Source organism: Camelus bactrianus, chromosome 7, assembly GCF_048773025.1.
Source record: "Camelus bactrianus isolate YW-2024 breed Bactrian camel chromosome 7, ASM4877302v1, whole genome shotgun sequence".
Classification (NCBI taxonomy): domain Eukaryota; kingdom Metazoa; phylum Chordata; class Mammalia; order Artiodactyla; family Camelidae; genus Camelus; species Camelus bactrianus.
The window spans coordinates 46103541-46128500 of NC_133545.1; the positions used below are offsets into that span (position 1 = coordinate 46103541).

Below are 24960 nucleotides of genomic sequence, written 5' to 3' on the forward strand. Positions count from 1 at the left end.
GATCTCCACGGTCAGTTCAGTGGGAAGGCAAAGCCCCTTCTGGTGTGTGTGTACTGAGGCTTACAGAGCCACGGGGAAGACTCCTTAGGCTGACAACTGTGTTAAGACCTACAGTGTGTTACGACGCCCTGGGAAACATAGGAAATACCAAAGAGGTACCAAGTTGTAAAGCATATAGTATGTACGTCTATACAGATGGTAACGAAACAAAATCTAATGATCAGAGAAAAATCCAATGGTTTTTGTCAAGAGTATTTTCTGGAGTTGAATTTTAGGCTAAGTTGTATAGGAGGCAAGGAGGTGCATGGTGGTGGGTTACAAATAAAGGAAAGAGACTCAGAAGAGCAGGGTTCAGGTATTTTTATTTGTAGAAAATGAGGCATGGGGTCTAGAATCCCACATTGCTTTGTTTTTTGTAAGTGAAAGGTATGTTTCGAACCAAAATGATTTCCCCCTGTCTTTAACACATTTATTGACTGTATAATAAATTTATTAGCATGAGAATTTGGAAATAACAATTTTAAACGTTCATGCTCTGATCCAGCATTTTCGTTACATAAAATCTTAGAAGTCTGAGGGTACAAGATTTATGTTTAAAGATTTGATTGCAGTGTTATATAAACTAGTGAAAAATTGGAAACCACACTTTTTAAAGGCTCTTTAAAATAGCATTCTTAGATATAGCAAAATAATAGTAAGGGGAAGATAAATATTGTGGGGTTTGTTTTGGACAACTCTGTGATGTAGTTATTCTATTCTCATAGTAGAAACAAACATTGAAACGCTTAAGTTTCAGTTACAAAGTGTCTTACACATGCATAGGATGGGTGTGTGCAGATGAGACAACAAACCTCTTTCTGTTCCTTGTTCAAGTAAAGTTTCATATATACGCATATATGTTGGTAATTCAATTAAACTAATCTTTTTTGGGGGTAAAATTTTAAATTGAGTTGTAATTGACATAATTTTCAGGTGTACAACATAATGATTCAATATCTGTATATACTGCAAAATGATTACCACAGTAAGTCTAGTTATTAACATCCGTCACCACGCAGAGTTACAGAAGTGTTTTTTCTTGTAATGAGAACTTGTAAGATCTACTCTTAGCAACTTTCAGATATGCACTAGAGTGTGAACTGGAGTCACCATGCTGTACATTGCATCCCCAGGACTTATTTATCTTGTAACTGGAAGTTTGTACCTTCTGCCCCTCTCTACATCATTCTTAATCTGCAGTTACCCCTATTCTTGCAAAATCAAGAAAAAATTTAATGGCCTGTCTCTAATGCCCCTTTTAGCACATTGATGATCAAAAGCTTAAGCTTTTGCCACCTACACGTAACACATTTTTTTGACTCATAGGAAGTCATTTCAAAGTAGATAGAAGAATGATACAACCAGGGAAGGCAGCACCTCCTTGAGAGTCCTATTTGGCATTTTTCTTTAGAGTCACTTCTGCAGCTCTATGGGTATTTTAAAGCACATCCATACCCCTTGGAAGTGGGGTATATACTTTGTGTGTGTGAACATATTTTAGGAGATAGGGAAATCCAGGTGTGAATCTTGGCTCCAACATCAGTCAGTGTATGACCTTATGCAAGTGATTTAATCTCTGGTTCAGTTTTCTCATCTTTAAAATGGGAATGTTGTTAGTTTCTGTCAGTTGGATCAGTTGTGAGTTGTAAGTGCACAGCACCTCACAGAGAGGAACTCACAGTTTTATCACACAGGATTGCTATAGACACTTGCCCCCGATCGTAGTTCTCTTCCTCTTAAACCTGACTTTTTAGCTCAGCATGCTTTTTACCCATCTCCGACTACTTAAAAAACACAAAGGTGGCTTTAAAATGTTCCACGAATGTACGCCTTAACTGGAATTCCACCATTCTGTGTGGGCTGAGTGGGAACCTTTTTGTGTAATTGGTAACATTTTTGAGTTTTAAAAATGTTTAGGCCCCGGTTCTACTTCTAAGAATTTATGAACTAGAGATATTTGTACAAGGGCACAACTTTTTTTGTACAAAGATCTGACTGCACTGCAGAACAGGGATGAAAATGTGTCAGCTGTGGTGTCTCTGAAGGAGTAACTCCATAGAATGAGGCAGGGACATGTGAACGACACGGGAAAACACCCAAGGTGTGTTGTTAAGGTAAAAAAGCTAATTAGAACATGTAATTGGTAGTATGATCCCATTTATTTATTTTCTTACTTAATATACTTTTCTCTGTGAGGCATGTCTGCCTGTCCTTTTCTAGTCTCCCATGTCTTCCCTTTCGTTGGGATTTTTGTCATTCTTCCTGATTGTTTGGCTTGAAAAAAATCAATTAAAGTGCCAAGCCCAAATAGTTTTAGGTAATTAGTTGATTGTGGAGTTAACAGTTTAAGCTTTTCTAATTGATTTTGGTAATTTAAAAGTTTTTGACATTTTCATTAGTATTGACATGGTTGTATCTTATTTTTTATCTTGTCTGGTATCATTTCCTTTTTCTCAGTTCCATTTTTTAATTGATAAATTGACAAAAGGCTTTTCTTTTCATTAAAGAACCAATTCAGCCTTTTGTTACGTCTAGAGAGTTTCTGTTTATTAACTTACTTTTTAAAAATAACTTTGCTTCAGAGGAAGGGAACTAAAAACTTAAAAAAATTTCCTGCCGAACAGTGAGAGTACACCATGTCCTGTGGAGCAGCCTCCAGCGAGTCTGTGCTCAGGGACAAGAAGTGGAACAGGGGTCCCTCTGTTCGCGGGCTCCTGCCAGACGGTGCTGCTTAGTCCTCTTGTTTTCTGCCTCCACACTGGGCTTCCAGGGAGAAGATGGAGATGTTACTGCCACTAGTGATTTTTGCGTGGTAAGAGTGGTGATGTTGTTTGCTGGACCAACATTAAGTGGCACAAAATTTGCCACATCTGGTGAAAATGAATGGGGCCAGTGCTGCTGTTTTCTTTGACTAAGATTTTCAGAAACCACTGAAAATGATCAAATTCTAAGATTTCCCTAGTTCTTGAGACCCTTGAAAGCAAAACTACTAGCATGTCTTTGAGACTTTTTAAGAATTTGGGGAGAGTTTTGGTTAAAAAATCCAAAAATTCGACAGCAGCTGTTTTATGGCTGTCTGTGTACATGTTAGGGTACTGATGTAATGTGAGTACTTGGGAACGGAACTTATAGTATCCAGGAATATAAGAAGTTTCAAGAGAATTCTGTGAAGTGTTTTTTATCAAGCAGTTTATCAAGTGTACATGTTTTATTGCAAAATATCTTCTAACATCTTTAGATATTTTTGTGAGGTATAAATTTTTTAAGCAAATGCATATTATTTTACTTTGGTTTATTCAGTTGTGGGTCATCTTAAAATATTTCTTAGTATATATGGGAAATCTCTACAGTCTCAGTTTTGTGGTGAACCTAAAACTGCTCTAAAAAGTCTTAAAAAATAAAAACACTTTAAAATATTTTCTTAGAGTGAATTTCTTAATTATCCTTGGAAGCATGTTTTTCTTACTGGCAGAAAGTAAACAAACTGTTAACTGCATAAACATGTGCACTGCTCCTGCATTTAGAATCCTTAAGCTCACTGGTAACATTACTAAACCCTAACTTGGCCTTTTTAGGAACCCAGTCACTGAACTGTTCTCTTGAGTGAGTGTATCCTTTAGCGCTTCAAGAATGACTATTTGAAGGGAGACTCAGGAAGGGCACAGCTGGCTTGAGGCGGGAAGATGAAGGACGGCATTTTACCACTAAAGTCAATTAGTTTTCTTGTAACCCTGTCGTGTGCTTGGGTAGTACTGAATGGTATTGGTAAGGTTCTTCATTTACTTGTCAAGAATCTGTCTTGGATGTAGGATGTACTGCTAGGGGAATCTTGCTTAATTTTAAGCACACTCTTGTCCCTGATGTGTTTAAAACTTTGTAACATTTACATAGTTTTTAAGTCTGTAACTTGGATGACATTCTAAACTTTAAGAGAATTGTGTAGTGACATTTTAAATGCTAATGCTTTCAGAATGAATATGAGATCTTCTCGACCTGTTAGATAAACTCACATCAACATACTGCGGTGGTTCTTCCTAAAACTATCCTAATATCCCTACAGTATGAGAATGCCCCCATCCCTCTGCCAGCCACATAGCCTGATTTGTATCAAATAAGCACGTACGTCCTGTATTTCTTTTCCAGCAGCAATCAGAAACAGAGACTGTTCACCTGTTTATCCCAGCACTCTCCGTCGGGGCCATTATTGGCAAGCAGGGGCAGCACATCAAACAGCTTTCTCGCTTTGCAGGAGCATCTATTAAGGTACTGTTCTGCCAGCTGTGGCTCTCCACGTTCTTTACATACAGCAAATTTCAGAAGCATGTGTCTTCTGCCACTTTGTAATCTGAATTGAATGTGGCAGTCTATCCTGGGGTTACATAAGGGTGTGACAGAAAACCTTGAATAACAGTAGCTTAAACAAGGTAAGTTAAATTCTTTCTCCAGAAAAGGCAGTCTGGAGACGAGCAGTCCGGTGCAGGCATGGTGGTTCTGCCCCCAGGTCCTTGGACATATATTCCTTCTAGCTCATCTTCTCCGGGTGAGGCTTCCTTCAAGAAAACATCAGTCTTTTGGGGGTTTTATCTTGGTTTTGTTTTGTAAAGTTTATAAAAATTGTATTTAAATGAATATAGTACACAAAAAAAACTGCACTCAAATGTTTATAGCATCTTTATTTATAAATGACCCAAAATGGGAAGAAGCAAATGTTCATTAACTGGCAAATGCATCAACTGTGGCCAATCTATACAATAAATACTACTTAGCAATAAAAAGGAACAAACCATTGATACGTACAACAGCTTGGATGAACTGCATGTATTATGTTGAGAAAGAAAGACTAATAAGGCCACTTACTATATGACCCTAATTAAATGAAAATTCTGGAAAAAACAAAATTATGGAAATGGAGGAAAAAAAACAGTGGTTACTAGGAGGTGGAGGAGGGGTTGAAAACAAAGAGGCAGCATGAGGAAATTTTGAGTGATGGAAACTTTTTAGTTTGTGGTGGTGTTTGCAACTCTGCATTTGTTACTGAAAGAGTGAGTTTCACTGTATGTAATGTAACACAAGTAAATTAAAAAAAAGGAAAACACACAGAAATAGCTTTTACATGCTGTTGTAGCAAATGATAAAATATGTGAACAGAATATGCAGAATAAGCAAAACAAATAAATGGATAAAAGAAAAGAGGTGGTAAAGACCAAGTGGTAAGCTGACTTTACTATCCTTCTAGTTTCCTGATTCATGAGTGAAATAAATCTTAAAAAAAAAATAACACATGCAAAAAGAACCTAGCAGATTATTTTGGGAAAAACTGCAGTGAACATTCCATGAACAAGAAGAGTTGGTTATTTAGACGTTTGGCTCTTTTTCTTTCTGGCTTTCATGGAGGGTTTATAATGAGCTTTTAAAATATTTTTGTTTCCGAAAAGTCTGGAACATGCATAATTTGAAAGATAAGATTCATCACCACTCTGAACAGTTTGCTAGATTTCCATAATGCAGATTTCCACATACATATACTTACTTTAATAGGCATATCTGGTATCACCAAACCATAATTATCTGGGTTCACTTACTGGACATTAAGGTTGTTCCTAGTTGATCCTGCACAGAAACTGCAGTGAGGGACAAAGTTCTTTTGGCCAGATTGTCATATAAAACCTTTTCTTTAACATAAGTCTGCAGAAGTAGATCTGGTGAGTCAAAAGGGCATGTGCTCTTTTCAGGCTTTTGAGTAACTGTAGCAATTTGTGCTCCTACATCTCAGTGTACGAGTGCTCTTGGCACCAGCCCTCTATCACTAGGATTGACAAAGGTTTGTTGTTTTTTTTTTTAAATGCAGATACTGGGGATTGAACCCAGGATCTTGTGCATACTAAGCTTGTGCTCTACTACTGAGCTATTACCCTCCTCCTGACAAAGGTCCTTTTTAAAAAAGAAAACTATAGTCAGAAAGATTAAGAATGATACCTTCTTTCTACAGGTTTCCTGTGACTAATTCAAAGATTGTGGTCTGAAAGGAAGTAATTATCTGCTTATTTAATAGACTCAAAATTAGTGCCTAGTGTAAAGCAGGAATAGTATCAATTTGGATGTAGATAACAGAAATGTTAGCTTTATTTTGAGAGAGGGAGAAAGCATGACTATTAAAAGTAAAAACATCCTTTTGATTGTAAACATGTGGGGAAGGGTCTACTAAACTCTAAGTAATTGACAGTGATCATACTGAGTGGTAGTTGGATGGTTTTTATACTATTTTTGGTTCCTACTCTCATTATTTACTATAGTTAATAATTGCTTCTTGTGCAGCAAACATCTAGCTTTTTTCTTTCTGTCAAATATAAATTTTTTTTTCTTTTAAAACAACGTCTACCAGCCAATTCCAAAACCCTTTCTTACTGTGGCTCTGGGGGAATGCTGGTTTCTCTCCCTTCAGCAGTCTGCAGCATATCCCCAGCCCAGGCTGCTTGTATGATTTCATATGCTCTGCCAAAACAGAAGACTCTGAGTTTACTTTTCTTCTGCCAAATTACTGTTTGTCTATTCCGTATGTTATTCCAGTGAGTGTGCTTTAGGGGAGTTCACTAGTAGTCTTAGATTTAGTGAACCCAGCAGTTTTGTGCACACATACTGGAAGCTGGGGGTTCTAATGCATGTGGGCCAAGGACCACACTTTGAGCACCACTGGTGTCGTGATTGGAACATGTCAGTGGGGACAGACCCAGCTCTCCCTCCAGCTCTATCAGCTGTGTGATCTCAACTTTTCCGGCTTTTGGTTTCCTTATTTGTTGAGCAGAGGCAATACCACATCAGGATGTAGTGAGGATTAGCTAGAGATTACATGTGGACTTACTTACACTGTGCCTGGCCCTAATGTGAAAGTACACAGTATGTGGCAGGAGCCATAACTAATGAATCTACGTTACTCACTACCTCTCTGAAACTTCCTTCCAGAAGTCAGTCTGTAAGTCGTGTGCAAATGACAGGCTAGTTTGTGCAACAGTTTTATCAGTGGTACCTGAAAGTGTCATAATCCTTTTTTTAATGGGCCTGTTACAGATTGCTCCAGCTGAAGCACCAGATGCTAAAGTGAGGATGGTGATTATCACTGGGCCACCAGAGGCTCAATTCAAGGTATGTGCTCTAGAGTGTGTGCACAGGTAACAAATAAATGGATGCAGAGAATGTTAATGCCTTCTTTTCAGGAACTCCATAACCTGGCTTCTCCCTTAAATATATCTAATACTCAATAGAAAGAATCTCTTAATGGGAATTCATAAGAAGAGTAGAGACATACCCAAAATTACATTTTAAAAATAAACCAAAGCCTTTGTTTAATTTTGAGAGCTCTGCAAATGGTTGTTGGGTTTGCCTGTCTCCCAAAGGAGAATTTGCTCAGTGCCTTATTGTCATACGTGAAGGTAAGACCTTAAGGCATGTAAATTTGTCTAGTTAACATGCCTTAGAAAACTTGTTCTCAGATTTTTTTCTCTTGTCCAAGAGGCCTTACCCTTGCAAAATGCTCCCTTTTCTTCTGACCCTTGGATTAACTGTTAGCCCTTGTCCATAGTCTCTCAATAGATCACTCTAATCTTTTGAACTGTAGAGACAGACATGGCAGGAACTCTTGTGGCATTGCTCATGTTGGAGTTTGGGGCCTTTTGGGCTGGAGTGCCTCCCACTGTATACTGAAAGGTGGTGTGGCAGGGTGATGAAGAGCAGTGACTTGGCAGGCAGGCTGCTGGTTCAAACCCCAGTGCTACCATTTACCAGTGGTGTGACCTTGGATGAGTTACGTAACTTTCCTATGGCTAGTAAAATCTGCAAAATCGGGGATTAAAGCACCCACAAAGTTTAAACAAGGTTATAAAGTTTAAACAGTATAAAAAGTGCTTAGAATAGTGCCCAACATAAGAAATACAATATACATGTGCTGGCGGGAGTGTTGAGCAGACTCTGAGTGAATCAGCCTAGACCCTGCCAGATCATCAAATCATAAATACACACCCTTGAGTATATGATTTCTCCCATAAAACTCAGTAAGGTGTCTTGTTTGTCGTAAGTGAAAGCAGCTACTGAATTCAGTGTAACTAATTTACCCAAAGCCCTTGTCTTGTTCCTAACACTCAGCAGCCGTGTTAACAGGACAACTCCTTAACCTTAGGCTTTAGTTCCCTTGGCTCTAAAATGTGGCTAAGTAACAAGTGCCTATCTCTCACCTTTTTTTTAAACCATCACTTTCTTTGACCTCTGTTTTCCTAGGGGCCATTTTCCACTAAAAATCCAAAGCTATTTTCACTTCATTTATGGGAAGAAAGAAAACAAAAGGAGGTGCTTTGAGATGTGCGTGCAGTTGGCTAGGCTCAAGCTCAGGTGAAGAAATTCACTCCCTCATACTAAGCAGTTCAAATCAGAATCAGAAATGTTGAAAATTGTTTCCTATCCCAAACTTACAGGTTCAGTCAGTGCAGTATGAAATATTAAAAGATAAATACAAATATCAATCATTGCATGTTTCTTATGCTTTTACTGCTTTATAAATGGAATTACTATCTTGTAATTCCTTTAACGCTTGTATGCTAGGGAATTGAGTTTCCCTGTATCCTTGAATGCCTGTATTGTACAGTTGTCTTAAATGGGACATTTAAGAAAAGCTGTAATGCTTAAATATCATTTATGAGATCAATGATAATTACAAATAAATTTATTTCAGAGAACTAAGGAACAGTAAACCTCCCAACACGTATTTTTTCTTATAAATTGAAGAGCTTCTGTTTTTGAAGGATGATATATATCACATATCCCTAGTGTCCTTTGTGTTAATACTGTATCTGTGGCCTGAGACTTTGAGGACAAACGTAATACAGGGTACTAAAATGGATTTTTCCCTCTAATCCCTAAAATAAGCTTATCATTTCTGCACCAATGAAAACGTGTTGGGTTCTCTAGTTTCTGTGCTTCACCCTGGCAGCTTGTCAGATTAAAGCACTTCTGACTTCCTTTTCTTTTGGTGTATACCAGAGCAAATTAATGCTTGTACATAACAGAAGAGGTTTCTTATGTGTAACTTCTAGTTGTACGCAGCAAGTGACAGGATATGTTTGACTAATAACTATGAGGTATGTGCGTTAACTTGACTTTGTACTTAACAGTAGAAACTATCTGACTAAGATGATAAAACCTTTTAACAGAAAATATTTCTCACTGGCCCATTTAGACATGAGCTTGGCTTCTTGCGAGCCTGGAATAGTGGGCTCTGTGGTTCTTCCCTAGTCTCTTTTACTCAAGAAAAATGTAATTACTGTCTTATTGCTGGGAGAGGTTTTACCCTTTCAAGATCAGAGAGTAAGGGGCTATTTTCTATCAAATGCTGATATATACTGCAAAGGACTATTCCAGTGGACCCGGGCCATCTTTAAAGTTAATGGACCTTTTGTGTTTTCTGCATGAATGTCACTGATAGGATGTGTTCTCATCTGTAGGCTCAGGGAAGAATTTATGGAAAAATTAAAGAAGAAAACTTTGTTAGTCCTAAGGAAGAGGTGAAACTTGAAGCTCACATCAGAGTGCCATCCTTTGCTGCTGGCAGAGTTATTGGAAAAGGAGGCAAAACGGCAAGTACTTCAGCAAAACCTGTGCAGTGGTATGAAAGGGAAAGCATTGAAAGGTACTTAGGAGTTCCAAGACCCTGAATTTTGGCTAACTTATAAAAAGCAGGACCATCTGGGCCAAGGTTTGGAGAAGACTGCCTCTTGTCCCTCCTGAGTGTTGGTGTCAGCTACAAGTGAAAGCAATGCCTCTCTTTCCACTTTGTCTGATATTTCTAAGGGGCATATAGCATTTTTCTGTTGATATGTCAGCTTTTTATTTTTATTGTGCAAACACTTAAATGATGTGAAATTTTTAAAAATTCCATCTACCTTTCTAACTTAGACTTCTATAACTGAACAAAGCAAATGGTTTCCAGTTTCTCTTTAATACATCTAACTTCTAAATTGTTTTCAAAGCTATTTACAGACTTTTTTTCAAAGCCGTTTACAGTGTTGAAGTGATTGAAAGTGTACATTTAGGAATCAGACTTTCAGGGTTTGAATCTGGTTTTGTCATTAACTTGTGTAACTTTGGGCAAGTCAGTTTCTTTGACTAAGGCTTAGTTTTAATTATGTTGAAATGGGGACAGTACTGATAACCTGATAGAATTAATGAGATTTGTAAAGCAATACATTGCTCAGTATTTCTGCACATAGTAAGTGCTCAGGAAATGATAATTAACACAAACAAAAACCCCTGACCTGACATGATTTGTATTTACCTTTTTCAGGTGAATGAGCTCCAGAATTTGTCAAGTGCAGAAGTTGTTGTCCCTCGTGATCAGACGCCTGATGAGAATGACCAAGTGGTTGTCAAAATAACTGGTCACTTCTATGCTTGCCAGGCAAGTGGGCTCTAGTGTGATAAGCAAGCTCTTTTGCCTCTTTCTCAAATGGAAGCAATTCTCCCATGGGTGTCCCTACCCCATATAAATATTTAAGGTAGTTTGGTGCTTAACAATTTTAATCCCCTTTTTAGCAGGTGATTTCAGAGACTCTACTAAACTAAATTAATTAGTATGTATCTTTAGTCTTCAAGTAAATTTATTTGAAGTTGGTGAAATGGAAAAGTAGAACTTTTGGTAACTTTTGATCAGGTAGAAATTTCAAAGCTCTCTCCTTTTGCAGGTTGCTCAGAGAAAAATTCAGGAAATTCTGACTCAGGTAAAGCAGCACCAACAGCAGAAAGCTCTGCAAAGTGGACCACCTCAGTCAAGACGGAAGTGAAGGCTCAGGAAACAGCCCACCACAGAGGCAGATGCCAAACCAAAGACAGATTGCTTAACCAACAGATGGGCGCTGAACCCCTATCCAGAATCACATGCACAAGTTTTTACCTAGCCAGTTGTTTCTGAGGACCAGGCAACTTTTCGAACTCCTGTCTCTGTGAGAATGTATACTTTATGCTCTCTGAAATGTATGACACCCAGCTTTAAAAAAAAAAAATAAAGGGGGGAGGGAGGGAAAGAGAGGAGCTCTGCACTTCCCTTTTGTTGTATTCTCAGTGTAACAAGTATTCTAATTTTTCTTAATATTCCCCCCATAATGCCAGAAATTGGCTTAATGGTGCATTCACTAAATTCATCAAATAAAAATAGACTGCTCCTAAGTCCAGTTGTTAAAATTGGATTGGAACATAATTATCACAGAACTTAATTGTTAAGCTATTAGCATAGAAAAAAATTTTGTTTTATTTTTATCTAAACACTAACATGAATAACCTAAGGGAAGTGCTGAATGGTGTTGGCAGGGGTATTAAACGTGCATTTTTACTCAACTACCTCAGGTATTCAGTAATGCAATGAAAGCGAAATTTTTTTTTTTTGAAAATTTTATATACTTTATAAAGAGAAGTCCAACTGTTTTTTAAAAAATAAACTTTAATTAGCTAACAGGCAAGTAACTAAAAATTTTTACTTCTGGCTGGTTGACAATAAAGCTGGAAACTTAATTTAAGGTTTTTTGAGGCTTTTGACAGTTATTAGTTGGAAAATCCAATAAATGTTCAAAGATAGGAAGCAGTGCCTATATTTGGAGAGCAGCAATACCATGTATTTTTGTTTATGGTAGGTAAGTTTTTGATGGTACTAACAGAGCAAAGTGGTTGCAAGAGGTTTTGGAACAGCTAGTTTTAAATGGCTTCAGGCGACTTCAGTTTTTTTGTTTGGCTATGTGATTGAATGCATAAATGCTTTGTGCTTTTGACTATCACTACCTAAAGAAAGTGTATCAAAGAAGAGATGCAGCCCCTGTGGACTTTAAACCGATTGGCAAGAAGAAAGCTTCGGCTTGCCTTACAGGATGTTTAGCTTGCCAATACACTTCAGACCAGTTGGTCTTCGCTTTGAGCAGACCTCAAAAGAGTTGCTTTGTGAAGACCAATTGGGCAGTCAGATGGTGTGACAGTGTTCAAAGGCAATAAAAAGGCTACATCTCCATGTGCCAGGCACTGTCATGAGCCTCACTAAGCTATGTGGAAGACTTTTAAGCAATGATAAACCAAGGAAAATGAAAGGCTACCTAAAATGCAGCAGGATTTCTGTATTCTCTGCAACCAGTCGTTTGAAAATAAGTCAAAAGGTAGAAAAATACAAGAAAACAATTTTTGGAATATAATTTGAATGACTGTGATAAAACATTTGATCTTTGATACTAAACTCATTTGCCCATTCCTTGATAGCAAAGCCTGGTATGTACAATTATGTGGGTGTGGGTGGTCTCCAAGGCCACACTGCTCTCAGAATTGTTTCTGTGTTGCTTTTGTTCATTAAATAATCACAGTCATCATATTATACTGATCTGAAGGGTATATAATAATTCTTTAAAAATCATTTGCCTCATTCGTATTTCAAGATGAATTTCTACACAGACTAGGTAAGTTTTTCTGAAGATCACCATATCAGTTAGACATTTTGAAAATGACTTGAAATGTTTTTCTAAATGTTTTCAGAAAACCAGTTTATTTTGTAGTTTTAGCCAAAAAGTGCCCTTTTTGTCACTGAATTCATAAAGCATTCATAATTTTTTTTCATACAATTGCTAAAAAAAATTAATAATGGACTGGCTTTCTGGTTGGATTTCAGGTGAAATGTGCTTAAGGCCAGAGATCTTCATCAGTATTTGATTTTTCCAACTTTTTTTCTTAATACAGATAGGTGCTACATTTATATCTGCCTGTTGAAATTCTGTCATATTTCACTTCTAGCCTTCTAGTGTGGCAAATCATGTTTTACTTTCAATTAAGCATTGGTAATGGAGTATCTGGTAATACTAGGGAATAATTCTGTAATTGTTTTGTACTCACCGAATATGGATCATTCCTCATCTGTAATGTGCCCCAAATACAGCTTCATTTTCCAGATACCTTGATGCAGAATAAAGTGTTTCATCATTAGGTGCAGCTTGGTGTTTAGTTCTACTTTTGGTTTTTCAAATAAATGTGAAATGTCCTGAATTTGGGCAAACTGTAAACTTAGATTTTTAGTAATACTATGTTGATCTTAAGGTAGACACCAATATGTCCTAGTGTACTTACTGTGAACCTTGATAATATTGCATATGAACTAAGAACTATAGGTTTTAAGTAACAGGACCAGTGTGAGGTGGTTATGTTCTGCTTTATTTTTAAAATTTTTGGCTGGTGCATTCTACAGAATAAGAGTTCCACTTGAACTCTGAGTAGAGAGCTCAGGTGAAGCACAGAGGCCAACACTATCACCAGGAAATCCTGCTGGGACCTCAGGAAGTTTGAAGGTACTGATTTCTTGGTGTGAGAACTAGCTCCTCTACCTACAATTTCCACATGTCTATAGGCACTCATATTAACAAGACTTGTTTTGACAACAGCCTAACCAACCTAGGTGGGGTGTAGGAATTATAAGAAGTGACTCAATCCAACTCTGAAATGACTAAAGCAGTTCATATCATCTTATTCACACTTGAACTCCACAGGAGTCAGGGATGAAGTGTCATCTTCTATTCCAAGAATGAAGTCTTCAGGTAATGTCTCAGGCGCTATCTGAGCTAACTGGTCATCATAAGAACGTAGGGTCCATAATTTCTCTAATTCATAGGTTTCTCTGGTTTCTGGAAGCATCAAATGAACCACCATGCTGCCTATCAAGGACAGATAAGAGTTATAATCAAGAAGCTTATCCTTATGATCTCACACACCTCTCTGACAATTAGAATAATGGTTTTCAATTGGGGACATTTTTTATTTTCTTACCTGTAACATCCTACCAGGGATATTCCTCCCCATCTGAATTACCTGGCCCAAAATGTTAACAGTGACAAGGCTGAGAAACCCTGACTTTTACAGCCTTGGCAGAAAAAGTGTCTTACACCAAAGCAAATGCAGGTTTGCTTCCTGCCCATTATCAAAAATGTGGACCCCCCTAATCTCGGAGTTCTTCTGTTAGAACTTTGTGTGCAAGTGTCATCTGGACCTGTGTTGCTCAGGGAACCTGGTACAAAAATGCTGCTAGCTGCTTCTACTGCTGAGTAACAAAGTGTGCTTCACCTAACCCTGGAATAGTCTTGGGTAACTTACCAATATCCATAAAACTGACTAATAGCTTACAAGTAAGATAAAAATCTCAGACCTTTAACAGTTCTTGACAGTTACTGTTTTCCCCTTTGTAGTAAGTGTCTTATGGGGAAATATTTTTAAACTATGTATATATTATTACCCAAAATAACAGTCTTCTGTTCTTGTCCTTGCCTGTGCCTGGAATGCCCTTCAACTTTTCTGAGTTCTTTAAGACCAAGGTTATGTATACTCCAAGGTGCCTTCTACTACCATTAAAGGATTTCTCCCACCTCTACCATGTTAGCCATCCTGTTCTCCACCTTTACGGCTAGATACACAAATCAGGTTGGGTGAGGATTTCACATGTGAGTAAGACCACCTGGGTTATAATTAAATAAAAATTGTTTTAAATAAATTTCAAAATTTTTACATGGAAAAACACTAAGATTTCGATCCCTTTATAATTGAAAATAGTTCAAGATGTACAATATCAAATATTTTATCTGAAGAGTGTGCCAAAACTACTTACCAAAGTCCACACAGAGCCAGTCATCAGTGTCCTTCCCTTCAATCTTAACGTGAGGCTCACTTTTACATTTCAGGTATTTGTACTGAAAAAAAACCAAGTCATACATTAAAGGCAGAGAAGATGGGGGAAATCTGTTCTTACAGGGTCTGGGGGTATTTCTGTTGGTCTTAATTTGGGACCTAGCTTATTCATTCCTCACAGCTATACCATGCCCTTTAGTCAGTAACGCAGGGAAACTATTTGCCCCTTAAATCCTACCCATCTCCTACTCCTCTCTCCTGAATCCTCCTGCCCAAACCCTTCTGAGGGGCCACCTCACTCATTCACCAAGGTGTCTGAGGCAGATAGGCCTAAGCTCACTCAATACCTGGTTCTCACCTACATCATCCTTTCTGTCCATCCTAGCTTCCCTTCACTCTCAGCAGAGCCAGACGCTACCTTCCCGTTTTAAGGCTAGGTATTCTCAGTTCTAATTTCATCTTATCTACCTTTTTGACAATGAGAGATTTTATCATCTCAAGTCTCTGTTCCCAGCAGATTCCATAAATGGTCTAAAACAACAGATACACTATTAGAAAAAAGGCTAAGTAAAATACTATTACAAGAGAGAAAGACATTATATAATGATAAGAGTCAACTAACCAAGATGACCTAACAATTATAAATGTGCACCAAAAATCAGAGCTCCTAAACATGTGAAACAAACACTGATAATGTTAAGGGGAGAAATAGATGACAACACACTAATATAGGAAATTCAATATTCCATTTTCATTAATGGATAGAACCAAGAAGACCAATATGGAAACAGAACTTTGAACACTACAGACCAACTGGACCTAAACAGACATTAACAAAACATTCTACCCAACAAGAGCAGAATACAAATTTACCTCAAGTGCACATGGTACATTCTTCAGGATATATCATATATTAGGCCACGAAACAAGTCTTAAATTTTGAAAGATTGGACTCATATAAAGTATATTATCTGATCACGATGAACTAGAAATCAACAAAGAAAAATAGAAAATCCACAAATATATGGAAATCAAACAATTATTAGCTTAAACAACTGGTCAAAGAAATCACAAGAGAAATTAGAAATTATCTTGAGACAAGTGTACTTACAGGATGCAGTGACAGCAGTGCTAAGAAGAAAATTTATAGCTACATATGCTTACATGGAAAGTTCCCTAATCAACGTTAACTTACACCTTAAAGAACTAGGAAATGAACAAATTAAACTTAAAGCTGGCAGAAAAATAAAATCAGAGAAAAAAAGACAAAAATCAATGAAACTAAGATTTAGTTTTCTAAAAAGGTCAACAAAATAGACAAAAAAAAAAAACCCCAGAAAATCCAAATAACTAAAATCAGAAATAAGTGAGGAGATACTAGAGAAATAAGAAGGATTAGAAGTACTATGAAAAACTACACAAGAAACTGGAAAACCCAGATTAAATGGACAAATCCCTAGAAACACAACCTACCAAGATTGAATCATGCATAAATAGGAAGCGTAAATAGGCCTACTCAGTAATAGTAACAGAATTGAGTCAGTAATCAAAAACTTCGCAACACAATTATATCTCAAAAGAAGGCGGGGGTTGGGGGGGGTGGTACATGGGAAGAAAAAAAAACCCTCCCAACAAAGAAAAGCCCTGGGCCACACAGCTTCACTGGTAATTTCTACTAAATATTTAAATATAAGCTGACGCAGATTTTTCTCAAACTCTTCTAAAAAACTGAAGGAGAGAATACTTCCTAACTTATTCTATCAGAGTAGCATTACCCTGATACCAAGGCCAAAGACACTACAAGAAAAGAAAACTACAGGCCAATAACCTTGATGAATACTGATAAAAAAGCCTCAATGAAATACTAGCAAATCAAATTCAACACCACATTAAAAGAATTATATACCACAACCACATGGAATTTATTCCTGGAAGGTAAGGATGGTTCCACATGAAAATCAATCAGTGTAATAAATCACATTAACAAAATGAAGGACAAAAACCACAGGATCATCTCAAATTTATGCAGAAAAAGCATGTGACAAAATTCAAAACCCTTTCATGATTAAAAAAAAAAAGGATAATAATAATAATAAAAACTCAAGATAATAAAGGCCGTATATGAAAAGCCCACAGGTATAACCTATTATCATACTCAATAGCAAAAGACAAAGTTTTCCCTAAGACCAGGAATGAGACAGGAATGCCCACTTTTGCCAATTCTATTCAACATAATACTCAAGTTCCAGCCACAACAATTAGAGCAAGGGAAAAAAAGAAAAGAGAAAAGAGAAAGGTAACTAAACTGCAAAGGAAGAAATAAAATTATCTCCGTTTGCAGATGACATGATTTTATATGTAGAAAACCCAAAACACCTGTTAGAACTAGTGAACGAATTCAGTAAAGCTGTAGGATATTAAATCAACAACCCCAAATCAGTTGTGTTTCTATACACTTAATAAGCAACGTGAAAAAGAAATTGAGAACAATTCCATTTACAATAGAATAAAAAATGAAATACTTAGAATTAAATGTAACTATGGAAGCAAGACTTGTACAATGAAAACTACAAAACTTGGCTAAAGAAATGAAAGAAGACAACAATAAATAGACTGTAACTGGAAGACGACAACATTTTTAAGACGTCAATACTACCCAAAGCTACCTACCGATTCAATACAATCAATCCCTATCCAAATTCCAGTAACTTTTTTTGTAGAAATAGAAAACTCTACCCTAAAATTTATATGTAATCTAAAGAGACCCCAAATAGCCAAAAACAATCTTGAAAAGAGAGCACAGTTGGAGATCTCAAATTTCCTGATTTGAAAACTTACCACAAACCTACAGTAATCAAAACAGTTATCAAAACTGACTTATAGACTGATGGAATAAAATAAAAAGCCCCCATGGTCAAACAACGTTTCAACAAGGTTGTCAAATCCATTCAATAGGGAAAGGAAGACTTTTCAAAACACAGTGCTGGGAAAAATTGATTATCTTCATAAACGAGAATAAAGTTGGAGCCTTACCTCACACCATCTACAAAAGCTAACCCAAAGTGTACCAAAGACCTAAACATTAGACCTAAATCTATAAAACTCTTAGAAGAAAACACAGTGGAAAAGCTTCATGACATTGGATTTGACAATTTCTTGGATATGAGACCACAGGCAACAACAAAATAAAATTTTGTGCATCAAAGGACACTAACAGAGTAAAAAAGGCAACCTACAGAATGGAAGAAAACATTTGCAAATCACGTATTTGATATGAGATTGATATCGAATATACACAGCACTACTAAATTTCACAATAAAAAACCAACCTGATGAGAACATGGGCAAAGGACTTGAATAGGCATTTCTCCCAAGATACACAAATGGCCAATAAGTATTTGAAAAGATGCGGTCAAGATGACAGAGTGGTAGGACCACAAGCTTGCCTCTCCTGTGACTACAATGAAACCACAACTGAATGCTAAACAATCATCAAAAAAAGACTGGAACCTAGCAAAAAGATCTTCTGCAAATGGAAACATAAAGAGGGAACCACAGCAGGACGGTAGGAGGAATATGCTCACGATATAATTGGGCCCCATACCCCCCGGGGTGGGCGACCCACAAACTGAAGATTTGTTAAGTCGCAGAGGCCCTCATAAAGGAGTGAGAGCTCTAAGCTCCAAGTCAGGCTCCCCAATTCGGGTCCCAGCACTGGGAAAAGGAGACCCCAGGACATCTGGTTTTGAAGGCCAGAGGGGCTTGGCTCTGGGAGCCTCATGAGACTGGGGGAAATGGAGACTCTATTCGCTTGAGAAACGTACACGGAAACTCACATGCACCAGGTCCAAGGACAGAGGTAGTGATTTCACAGGAACCTGGGCCAGACCTTCCTGCTGGATTTGGAGGGTCTCCTGGGAACGTGGGGGACAGCTGCGGCTCACTCAGGGGACATAAAAGCTGGTGGCAGGCTTTCCAGGGGTCTTTATCTACATGAGCTTTCCTGGAGGCTGACAGCTTGATTGGATTATTAGCACCAAGACCTAGCCCCACCCAACAGCCTGCAGGGAAGCCTCAGGTAAACAACATACAGGGTGGGAACACAGCCACACCCATCATCAGACTTCCTAAGCCACAAAGGCCTCTAGACACAGCCCTACCCACCAGAGGTCCAGGACCAAGCTTCACCCAGCAGTGGGCAGGCACTGGCTCCTCCTGCCAGGAAACCTGCATAAACCTCTAGTCCAGCCTCACCCACCAGGGGCAGATACTAGAAATAAGAAAACAATAATCCCAAAACCTGTGGAAGGAATCCACAAACACATAGAAAGATAGACGATATGAGGCGGCAAAGGAATATCTCCCAGACCAAGGCACAAGATAAAATCCCAGAAGAAGAAATAAGTGATGAGGAGATAGGTAATTTATCTGAGAAAGAGTTTAAAGTAATGATGGCCAAGAACTCAAGAGAAGTATAGATGCACACAGAGTGAAGTTTTTAGCAAAGAGTTGGAAAATATAAAGAATACCCAAAGAAGAAGAATAAAATCACTGAAATGAACAATAGACTAGAAGGAACCAAGAATAGGCTAAATGAGGCAGAAGAACGGATCAGTGAGATAGAAGACAAGATTAGTGGAAATCACTACTTCAGAACAGAAAAAAGAAAAAATAATAAAAAGGAATGAGGATAGTCTAATGAAGCGCTCTAATATTTGCATTACAGGGGTCCCAGAAAGAGAAGAGAGAAAGGACTTGAGAAAATTTTTGGAGAGATAATAACTGAAAACTTCCCTAACTTGGGAAAGGAAACAGTCACCCAAGTCCTGGAAGTGTGGAGAGTATCACACAGAACCAACCCAAAGAGTAATATACCAAGGCACATAGTCATCAAATTGACAACAATTAAGGATAAAGAGAAAATATTAAAACTAGCAAGACAAAAGCAACGAATAATATACAAGGGAACTCCCATAAGGTTATCAGCTGATTTTTCAGGAGAAACTCTATAGGCCAGAAGGGAGTGACAAGATATATTTAAAGTGGTCCAAGGGGGAAACTTACAACCAAGAATACTCTATCCAGCAAGGCTCTTGTTCAGACTTGATGGAGAAATCAAAACCTTCACAGATAAACAAAAGCTAAAAGATTTCAGCACCACCACACCAGCTTTACAACAAATGTTAAAGGACCTTCTCTAGCCATCAAACCATAAGAAAAGAGAACAAAAAGAAGAAAGAGGAAAAAGAGACCTACAAAAGATTGCTTTGAGTGTTCAGGGTCTTTTTGTGGTTCCTTATAAATTTTGGAATTGTTTGTTCTAGTTCTGTGAGGAATGTCACGAGTATTTTGATGGGGGTTGCATTGGATCTACAGATTGCTTTGGGTAGAGTGGACATTTTGATGGTGTTGATTCTTCCAATCCAAGAGCACAAAAAATCTTTCCATTTCTTTGTGTCATTTTGGTTTTCAGAGTATAGGTAACCTTGGTTAAGTTTATTTCTAGGTATTTTGTTGTTTTTGATGTAATGGAAATGTCTCTGCCAGTTATAAAATTCTTGTTTTTGAAGTGAAAAAAAAATGAATGAAGGGCTGCAAATGGCAAAATAGCCTTCTTTTTTATGGGTGAGTTGTATTCCATTATATATATATATATATATGCATGCAGCATCTCCATTATCTATTCAACTATTGATGTGCACTTAGGATTCTTTCATATCTTGGCAATTATAAATAATTTTGCTGTTAATAGCAAGGTGTATTTGTCTTTTTGAGTTAATTCTTATTTTGTGGTTGGCTTTATTCCTTTGATAACTATAAGTTTAAAAAGCTAAAGCTCCAGACGTTCTCAGAAACAATGAATAGTACATATATGTAAATTTAAAAATATATGTGCAGTAAAAAAAAAGATCTATCAAGCCATGAAAAACATGGAAGAAACTTAAAAGACATATTACTGAAAAGGCTACAAACTGTGCGATTCCAACCCAAATGACATTCTGGTAAAGGCACAGCTACAGAAACAATAAAAAGATCATGGTTTTCAGGAGTTTGGGGTGAGGGAGGGAGGGAGGAATGAACAGATGGAGCACAAGGGATTTTTAGAGCAATGAAATTATTCTGTATGATACTACAGTGGTGGCTACATGTCATTATGCATTTTTCAAAACCCATAGAATGTACAACGTCAAGAGTGAACCCTAATGTAAACTATGGACTTTGGTTGATAATAATGTGCCCATGTTGGTTCATCGATTGTACCAAAAATGCCACACTGATGAGGGATGTTGAGGGTAGGGGAGTATATATGTGTGGATGGGGAGGGCTATGTGCGAACTCTATTTTCTGCTGAATTCTGTTGTGAACCTGAAACTGCTCTAAAAGAATAAAGTCTATTTTAAAAAAAATGATGAAAAACAAATTAAAAATACACACCTATTAAATAAATAAAAAGAAAAACAATTATTTGAAAAGGTGATCAACATCACTAATAATTCAGGAAATGCAAATCAAAACCACAACGAGATACCATTTCATGCTCTTTAGGATTACTATTAGCAACAAACCAGAAAATAATAAGTGGTGAAGATGTGGAGAAACTGGAACTCCTGTGCATTGCTGGTGGAAATGTAAAATGGTACAGCCACTATGAAAAAAGTATGTTTCCTCAAAACATTAAAAACAGAATTACCATCATTTGGCAATTCAACTTCTGAAGTTAAAAGCAGGGATCTGAACAGATATCTCTACATTCATGTTTACAGCAGCATTATTCACAATAGCTACAAGGTAGAAGCAACCCAAATGCCCATGGACGGGTGAATAAGATAAAGTGTGGTATATACATACACTAAAATGAATATTCAACCATAAAAAGAAGGAAATTCTGACATGTGCTACAACGTGGATGAACCTTGAAAACGTTATGCTAAGTGAAAAAAGCCAATCACAAAAGGACAGAGATGGTTTCACTCATAGGAAGTACTCAGCACAGTCAAATTCATAGAGAAGCAAGCAGAATGGTGGATGCCAGAGGCCGGGGAAGGGAGAACAGGAAGCTACTGTTGTTACAGTTTGTTCTGCAAGATGAAAAACGTTTTGGAGATGGAAGGTGGTCATGGATGCACAACAATGTAATGCAACTAATGTCACTTAACTGTACACTTAAAAAGTTAAAATATTAAGTTTTATGTTACATATATTTTACCACAAAGAATAAGAACAAAACTTTGAGCTTGCATTGTTCTCCCTCCTCATCTAAAATTTTTGTAAAACTAATTTCTAGTCCCTTGCCTTTGCTCTTCCACAGAAAATTCTCTGACAATCCTCTCATTCTTTTTATATCTCCAAGTTCAATGGTCACTTGTAAGACTTCATCTTACTCTGACCTACTATTACAACGGACAGAGACCCTGGGATCCTGTTTTATAACTTCTTAATGCCCTCTCAGTTCTCTCTGCCTCTCCAACTACTTTTTTGGAATCTTCCTCTGTTCTGGCATGTTGCACCAGGGTTCTGTTCTCAGCTTCCTTATTTTACAACCCTTCTCTCACCAATCCCGGCTATTCTTTTGGTCTTATCCAATTTTCAACGTGGTGAGAGAAGTATGTTCCCCTCTGAAGTGGTATCAGAATCAGCTTCCAGGTATATTTTCTTCCTCATTCTGATTCCTATTCAGTCCACTGGAAAATGAATTGCTTTCTTTTCTCAAATAGATTCGTGAATTCGGGGGGCAAGAACTAAATCTTTCATTTTTGTCTTCTGAACACCCAGGACGGTGCTTGGGAACACTGGACATGCTCAAAACACGTGAATTAAACTCTAGGTCAGCACTAGACAAGAGAACTTTTTGCAACTATGGAAATGTTTTAATATTTGTGCTGTCTAATATGGGAACCATTAGCCACATATGGCCACCAAGCACTGAAATGTGGCTAGCACAAGTGAAGAACTGAATTTTTAATTTATAATTAAATAGCCACATGGGGCTAGCGGGTATCACAGTGGACAGTTTTGCTCTAGAAATTCTGGGTTATACTGTCTTCTAGGCTGCCTCAGGTTATTTTTTAAATATTTTCTCCTGGTGGTCACAAGAGACAAGAAGAAATATTCTGACTAAGGCTAGGTATTTGTCCCCATAACTTGCACTATCAGAGAACATAAAACACTCATGCAAATTCTGAAAATCTGGACTTCTCACATAATCTCAAGTGATGGGTTTACTCTTTAAGTGCTGCTCTGCAGCCTGATGCATGGACACTATTCCATTAAGTTAATGGTTCCAAAGAATAAGAAACCTACCGTTTTCACAATGTAGTAGGCCATGGCATGTAAGTGTCGAGTGGAAGTTCCACTACCAATCACAAAGTAATCCGTATATTTCATTTCCGGAGGAACCCTGATCACACAAATGTCTCTTGCATTTTCTTGCCTCAGAAGTGAAACCAGCATGTCAATGTCAAACTTGGGACCAGTATGATCTGAAAGGCACAAAGATTTGCTTGTGTCAGGTGGCCAAGTAAAGATAGACACTATATGAACCCAAAAATGCAGGCAGCTGACAGTGAAAATTTTCCTCCATAAAGGTGTTTAGGTCTGAAATGTTTTGAAAAACAGCAGGGCTCGGGTCTCCTGGAAGCTGAGCCTGGACAATGGTTTCATATAGTGTACTGCTCAACTTTTATGGGAGGAACGCTCAGGTCACAGAGAAATCACCACACATCCCTTCCTACTACCACATGCAGGTAGAATCAATCATACGTGAGCAACAATGGCTTTCTCTTCCAGTACTTGATGAAGTGAATACAGCTCAAGCACAGATGTGCTATTCAAAGAGAAAAAAACAGCAGCATAATTTAGAGAGGTGGTAATATCTTGGGGCATATTCAACTGAATCCCAGCCAGAAAGGATCACAGAACCGGGACTGTGAGCTGGAAGGGCTCTCAGTATCTGGTCCACAACACTCACTTAAGAGAGAAACTCAGACCTAGCCGAGTAAGTGTGTGGCCCCAATCAACCAATTAGAGAGCTAAAATTTTAACAACAATCCTTATTTCGAACTTTCAAGTTTTTCTTACAAAGCCATTTGAGTTATGTAACAACTGTTATCTGTGACACACTTTCTTTTTTCTGTAGAGATTTGAATATTCTGTTCTTCACGTTGGAGTATTAGAGCCTATGGATTTATGGCTCTCTTATGTTCTAAAGGTGACTCCCAAGTGGGCTGAGCCCACTAAGACCTCTCCCTCTCATACTCCATCCTTTCACAGATGTTATCTGTTTACCATCTGCCAAGTTTCCAAAAACTTACAGTAATCAGAGACCCTTAAACTGGCCCCATATCCTATCAGCACTTCTTACGCACCCCATAGCCCCGACTCCCGGCTCTTCCTCAGAATCCTCACGCCCCAACACTCTCGGCAAGTCCACTTCTCGGGACCCTAGGCAGAGTGTGAAGGGGGATGAGGACGATGAGACTGTGATGCCACGAGTCCGGTGTGGCTTGTTCGGACGGACGCCGGAGTTTGGGAGACCTCAGTTCCTCTCTTGACCTCAGAGTTTCTTCACTAGAAAATGCAAAGCTGGCGCCGATAACCTTTGCAGCCCTTTCCAGCTCTGGCTCTGTAGGAGTTTTGTGACCCCAAGGAAAATGCAGAAAGAGGGGAACTCAGAGCCTCCTCAGTTGGGAGCCGGCTCCCTCCTCTTTGCCGTACCTGCTGTGCCTGACTCCCGGCGCTCCTCGCTGGCTGTCCCCTCCGCCCGCTCCTCTAAGCCAGGCCCGCCGTGCAGGCCGCGCGCGCGGTCGGGGGTCAGACTGGCCCGGCCGAGCGCTGGTCCCCTCGGAAGCCGCCCCACCGCCAGCAGCCGAGGCCGGGGGCCCAGGTCGGCCGCCGCCCACGCTCCCGGGAAAGCGGCCCTACGCCAGAGAAACGCCGAGAGCCGCCACGCCACGCAGCCGCCCGGCCCCATTGCCGTCGCCGTGCGTCGACTCCCGGGGCGGGGCTTAGTGAAGCTCGAGAGGGTCTGCCGCTTTCGATTGGTCAGGTCTCTGCGCTGCCATATGACGTCAGAAGCGTGGGCGTAGCCAGGGCCCAAGCGGGAGCCATGGGCGGAGTCTGAAGCCCACGCGGGTGGGCGATGGTGACCCCACGGTGACCCGGAAGAATTTAGGTTTTGTAGGCGTTAGGTAACTAGCATTTGACTGGTCGTCTTGCTTTGGTCTGCGTCATAGTGACGCGTTGTGT

The 24960-nt window shown here is 38.6% G+C and overlaps 2 protein-coding genes across 6 annotated transcripts in view; one reads left to right on the top strand and one right to left on the bottom strand.

Annotated features, from left to right (window-relative positions):
* IGF2BP3 (insulin like growth factor 2 mRNA binding protein 3) overlaps nucleotides 1–13029 on the top strand; it is a 121891-nt gene extending 108862 nt beyond the window's left edge. The window contains exons 11-15 of one of the 3 annotated variants that reach the window (XM_074367344.1): nucleotides 4183–4302; nucleotides 7105–7179; nucleotides 9528–9659; nucleotides 10367–10480; nucleotides 10764–13029. In XM_074367344.1, the coding sequence (XP_074223445.1) occupies nucleotides 4183–4302; nucleotides 7105–7179; nucleotides 9528–9659; nucleotides 10367–10480; nucleotides 10764–10862 (540 nt within the window). In that variant the 3' untranslated portion in view covers nucleotides 10863–13029. Of the gene's footprint in view, nucleotides 1–4182; nucleotides 4303–7104; nucleotides 7180–9527; nucleotides 9713–10366; nucleotides 10488–10763 lie in introns of those variants that run through there. The other 2 variants (XM_074367345.1, XM_074367346.1) reach the window with 2 other exon arrangements.
* MALSU1 (mitochondrial assembly of ribosomal large subunit 1) lies at nucleotides 346–24716 on the bottom strand. 3 transcript variants are annotated; one of them, XM_074367348.1, is made up of 5 exons: nucleotides 24430–24716; nucleotides 23017–23195; nucleotides 14696–14777; nucleotides 12940–12999; nucleotides 346–4589 (listed from the first exon to the last, which is right to left on the bottom strand). In XM_074367348.1, exons 1-4 carry the CDS (start codon nucleotides 24683–24685, stop codon nucleotides 12950–12952), a joined length of 567 nt encoding a protein of 188 aa, XP_074223449.1. In that variant the 5' UTR covers nucleotides 24686–24716; the 3' UTR covers nucleotides 346–4589; nucleotides 12940–12949. The 3 variants fall into 3 exon arrangements, with proteins under 3 accessions (XP_074223449.1, XP_074223448.1, XP_010966921.2); XM_074367347.1 differs by lacking the exon at nucleotides 346–4589 and having other exon boundaries at nucleotides 11496–12999; XM_010968619.3 differs by lacking the exons at nucleotides 346–4589; nucleotides 12940–12999 and adding an exon at nucleotides 13234–13751 and having other exon boundaries at nucleotides 24430–24715.
* Nucleotides 24717–24960: the final 244 nt, after the last annotated feature.